This window comes from Dermacentor albipictus, chromosome 2 (assembly GCF_038994185.2).
Source record: "Dermacentor albipictus isolate Rhodes 1998 colony chromosome 2, USDA_Dalb.pri_finalv2, whole genome shotgun sequence".
NCBI lineage: Eukaryota > Metazoa > Arthropoda > Arachnida > Ixodida > Ixodidae > Dermacentor > Dermacentor albipictus.
In genome coordinates this window covers 41,597,501-41,602,360 of record NC_091822.1, presented here as the reverse complement: position 1 = coordinate 41,602,360, position 4,860 = coordinate 41,597,501, and the positions used below count along the sequence as shown (strand labels likewise).

The 4,860-nt window shown below is 47.7% G+C and overlaps 1 protein-coding gene across 1 annotated transcript; it reads right to left on the bottom strand.

Moving 5' to 3' along the window:
• Positions 1-337: 337 nt before the first annotated feature.
• Positions 338-1,039, bottom strand: LOC135900702 (uncharacterized). Its single transcript, XM_065430247.1, has one exon. The coding sequence runs from the start codon at positions 1,037-1,039 to the stop codon at positions 338-340; it is 702 nt and encodes a 233-aa protein (XP_065286319.1).
• Positions 1,040-4,860: the final 3,821 nt, after the last annotated feature.

Here is a 4,860-nt window from a genome sequence, read left to right as displayed (position 1 = left end):
AGCTTAATTAGCACTGCCGCGCTCGTGCTTTTCCGCGCTGTGGATGACGTTATTCGCATTTACAGAGCAACCAAAACGAGTGGTTCTAGTCATGTACATTTATTTTCCATCAGCTAGCAGAAAAGTGGCATGTAGAAGGCAGTGTAACTGTAGAAATATTAAGGATAAAAGCGTAATGCAGCTGCTCCCATTTAGAAAGGAATCCAAATGTGCGGTTCTAGTTGTGGTCGTTTATTTACCATCAACCAGCAGCCAACTGATATGCAGAAGGCAGTTCAAATGAGCAGATATTAAGGAGAAAATTTGCCATACAGTCAAGAACACCATGACAGACACCCTACTGGTGATTGAAAATAATCACCCTCGACAAAGGTGGTCTCACTCTGTTTTTGATCAGTTCACGGTTTCGTTCTTTCGTCATGTGGTGTATTCTCACTTTTATATATTCTTCAGCGATTTTTTTGCACAAGATATAAATATGGTTATCAAGTGGATCAAGATCAAGGATGTGGTCCTCCAGTTTCTGGAACCAATTTTTCTCTGTGCAGGTGCCCAGGACTTCAAGGATGAGGTGTTTTGACCTTACCGTCACCATTTTAATAGTATCATATTCTGCCTGTAGCCGTCGCAGCCCCTTTTCAACTGCTTCACACAGGCCAACGACGTCTTGTGATGGTGAAATAAGTCCACCTCGGCTCTTTTGCCTAATTAAAGGTGCCAGTTCATCCGAGTGCAGGGCTGCGATGCACAGTTCACATGTTATCGTTGAACGAACTTTCTTAACGACGAAACCTGCAATGTACGGCACTACAGCACCGACAAAAGCTGACAGGCTTTCTGGGCAGTCAATGCGATGGGTATAGTTGTGGTCGTCGGCCTGCAGGATTGACGATCTGCGCATATCAGTAAGCATGCTGCTTTCACCTACCAAAGCTCCTGTAGTTGTTGGATTTAGAATTGAGACTATGTCTTGGGAGCAGTTTCCAGAGCTTGATGAAGTCACTTCTGTCTGAACCAACAGACGCTTGTATGCAGCCATCATATCCTCCTTGGCAGCCATGAACTGCGCAGCGGTTGGGTTGTTGTTATGACCACCTCGTGCACGTATGGACCCGAAGAAGTTTTCGGCGTGATCTTGGCTAAGCTTGTGCGTCAGCAAGTATTTCAGCTGATCCTTGCGAACAAGCTCATCGAACAATTTTTCTGTGCTGGTCATGCACACCAAAAATCCAACGAACCCAGTTTTCTTCAGTCCTTCTATTACTGGACGCCCTGCAGGGTCTCTTAGCCCTTGTATATAGGCACGGGCCTCGGAAAAGAATAGCTTCCAGAGGGCTTCATTCTGCTTGCGAAGAGGTGCCTTATAGGACCTTGCAAGTGGGTTTCGAGAGTTCATGATGTCGAACAAGCGATCAAAAAGCCTAATGAACTTAGCTGTTGCAGTGGCACCCTTGAACTGTGGCAGCTTGAGCACTTGTTCGCAGAAGTCCAAGGCGTCAGCAACTGAAGCACTCAACGCTTGTACTGCATATCGTACTTTCATTTTTTGCTTCTCCCACTGGACATGCACCTTTGTGAGCTTGTTTCCAAGCCGCAACCCTTCTCCACGTTGCAATGCCTCCAATGCCAGTATATAAGCCCACTTCACGTGATTTCCTTCCATGTCAATAAGGTGGCTTACAGTTGAGCGTAGTGGCTCAATGAACGTGTTCTCGAGTACTTACAGGTGAAACGTGAGGCCACAACCCTTCTTCAGCCTGTTCGCACATCCGTAGGCAACGCAAGAGGCAACCATAATCACATCGATGGTGTTTACATGCCCCTCACATCAACTTGCACTGCAGACCAACTCACGAAAACAGCAGCGCGAGCCGGTGCCGCCGGAGCCAAGCGCGCGTTCTGCCTCTGGCAAGATGGCGGACGGAGGCTTCAGTCGGAGCGCGCCGTCTCCACTCCAGCAATTTTTATGTATCCTCCTTGATTCCCACCCAGCCCGTCTTGCAAGAGTTGAGCCAAAGCCACTTCTCCTCTGTCGTGACGTCACGGTGTCACGTGATTTCATGGTTACCGCCGCGCCTGAGGAGCTGGGTTGAGCCCTCGTAATATGCTTCGCATAAAAGAAGCAGCGGGAAATCGCACGCTGAGAACACCGATAAACATATAATAGTGCGATGCAACTCGAGAAATAATATTGAAACGTCCAAGAATTTAGAAAAAAAGAAAGATTAAATCGTCGTGACGGCACATCACAGTCCCCGTAGGCATTGAAGTCTCTACAGCGAAATTATTTTTGAACAGCTCTGATGGCGCCCACGCAACAATGGTTGCTTGTATACTGTCACATGCTCATATTCTGCGGCCTAAAGCTCATCGCATGGTGCGAAAAAACGCACGCGGCGACAGCGAAACAGTGCGCGGACAAGCATGCAGACGCGCAGTCAGTCGCTGCGAAGCAGTGCGATCGCTGCATTAAGGCTTCATTGTATTACGCTTCATTTAGTTATACAAACATTATAAGAACATATTTCACATAGTTTGCTCTCAGCGTCTGCCTACGTTTCACGCAAGAAGCCGGTTCGGGAGACTCCATCGCGGCGACCGCGCGCACTGTACATATTCGGTAAAGAGATAGCGTCGGTAAACGATTCTGTGCTTTAGGTTTGCCCAGTATTATTATTTAGACAGTAAGAACCTTCTCTCGTTTCGAAAGTACTTACAGGAATGTCCGGGAGAGCTCCCGCGTGGTATTTTCACTGAGCGCTGACACCAAAACCTATGAGGAGCGCGCCGCGTGATCCCTCATACTACGCCAGCGAGGCGCTTCCGATAGATGGCGACTCCGTAACTCCTCGCGGCAATACCTGCTGCATTCGCGGTCTCTGGGAAAGAAAGCTAAGGAGAGGGGGGCCCGAGGGAAGTGCGCGGTATCGAAGGCGGCTGTACTGGTGCTCAAAACCCGGAAATAGTCGATATCCTCGCCTTCCTCGACTACACCTGGGCGGGTGAGGAGGTGACGGAAGACCTATGGGTCCCGGGTGCCAGACGACCTAGCTACGCCACTGCCATAGCCACACGTCCGCTGCGGCGGACAGAAAGAAAAGTTAATGGACAGTGTAACCTGCTTAAAGGGCAATAACCGGACCAATCAACTTTTCCGCGTAAAAAGATTATCTATACCTCCCAAACCACAAAAGCCGATTCATCTGAGCTCGGTTCGAATGTTTTCCAAAATTTCGAGGTGTATTTGTCTACCGCCCAATCCAAAAACTAAATAAGTCGTAGTTTGTCCAGTGGCAGCTATTACAAACTAGGACATACTGTAATCCAGTAATGAGTGAATGAGATAACTTTATTTGGAATCCGGCGATAGGGAGGCCCGGGTTTGAGGCCGCCTAGATGGCCACTGGGAGCTCTTGCTCCCGTGCGGCCTCCACGGATCGCTGGACAGCCCAAAGTTGGTCTTGGAGTTCGGAGCTAAGCAACGCGGCCGACCAACGCACGCGTAAGTTTTCCGGACAGGCTGCCATTTTATCTTGATACATATTAAATCCCCAAAACGTCTCTTGAAGGGTAGCTCTAGAAGACATGCATAGCTTGCATATATGGCTGCCTTATATCTTGGGGTTGAAAGTCTTTAGTTGCACGGAACTCGTACAAGTTTATGTTTGTAATCATCATCATCATCATCATCATCAGCCTGGTTACGCCCACTGCAGGGCAAAGGCCTCTCCCATATTTCTCCAACAACCCCGATCATGTACTAATTGTGGCCATGCCGTCCCTGCAAACTTCTTAATCTCATCCGCCCACCTAACTTTCTGCCGCCCCCTGCTACGCTTCCCTTCCCTTGGGATCCAGTCCGTAACCCTTCGGTGATGACCATCGGTGATCTTCCCTCCTCATTACATGTCCTGCCCATGCCCATTTCTTTTTCTTGATTTCAACTAAGATGTCATTAACTCGCGATTGCTCCCTCACCCAATCTGTTCTTTTCTTATCCCTTAACGTTACACCTATCATTCTTCTTTCCATAGCTCGTTGCGTCGTCCTCAATTTGAGTAGAACCCTTTTCGTAAGCCTCCAGGTTTCTGCCCCGTAGGTGAGTACTGGTAAGACACAGCTATTATACACTTTTCTCTCGAGGGATAATGGCAACCTGCTGATCATGACCTGAGAATGCCTGCCAAACGCACCCCAGCCCATTCTTATTCTTCTGATTATTTCAGCCTCATGATCCGGATCCGCGGTCACTACCTGTCCTAAGTAGATGTATTCCCTTACCACTTCCAGTACCTCGCTACCTATTGTAAACTGCTGTTCTCTTCCGAGACTGTTAACATTAGTTTTCTGCAGATTAATTTTTAGACCCACTCTTCTGCTTTGCCTCTCCAGGTCAGTGAGCATGCATTGCAGTTGGTCCCCTGAGTTACTAAGCAAGGCAACATCATCAGCGAATCGCAAGTTACTAAGGTATTCTCCATTAACTTTTATCCCCATTTCTTCCCAATCCAGGTCTCTGAATACCTGCTGTAAACACGCTGTGAATAGCACTGGAGAGATCGTATCTCCCTGCCTGACGCCTTTCTTCATTGGGATTTTGTTGCTTTCTTTATGGAGGACTACGGTGGCTGTGGAGCCGCTATAGATATCTTTCAGTATTTTTACATACGGCTCGTCTACAACCTGATTCCGTAATGGGTTTGTAATATTTAATTGCGTTTGTAATCACCTCTAACTAACGCACTCACCTGTGTTCAGTTTAGTGTGAAGCGGTGGTTATATTCGCGTCCGAGTTTTGATAGAATTTGGTAAGGTCACTAAATCTTGTTAATCTCTCTTTTTCTTTCCAGATCTCCTCCT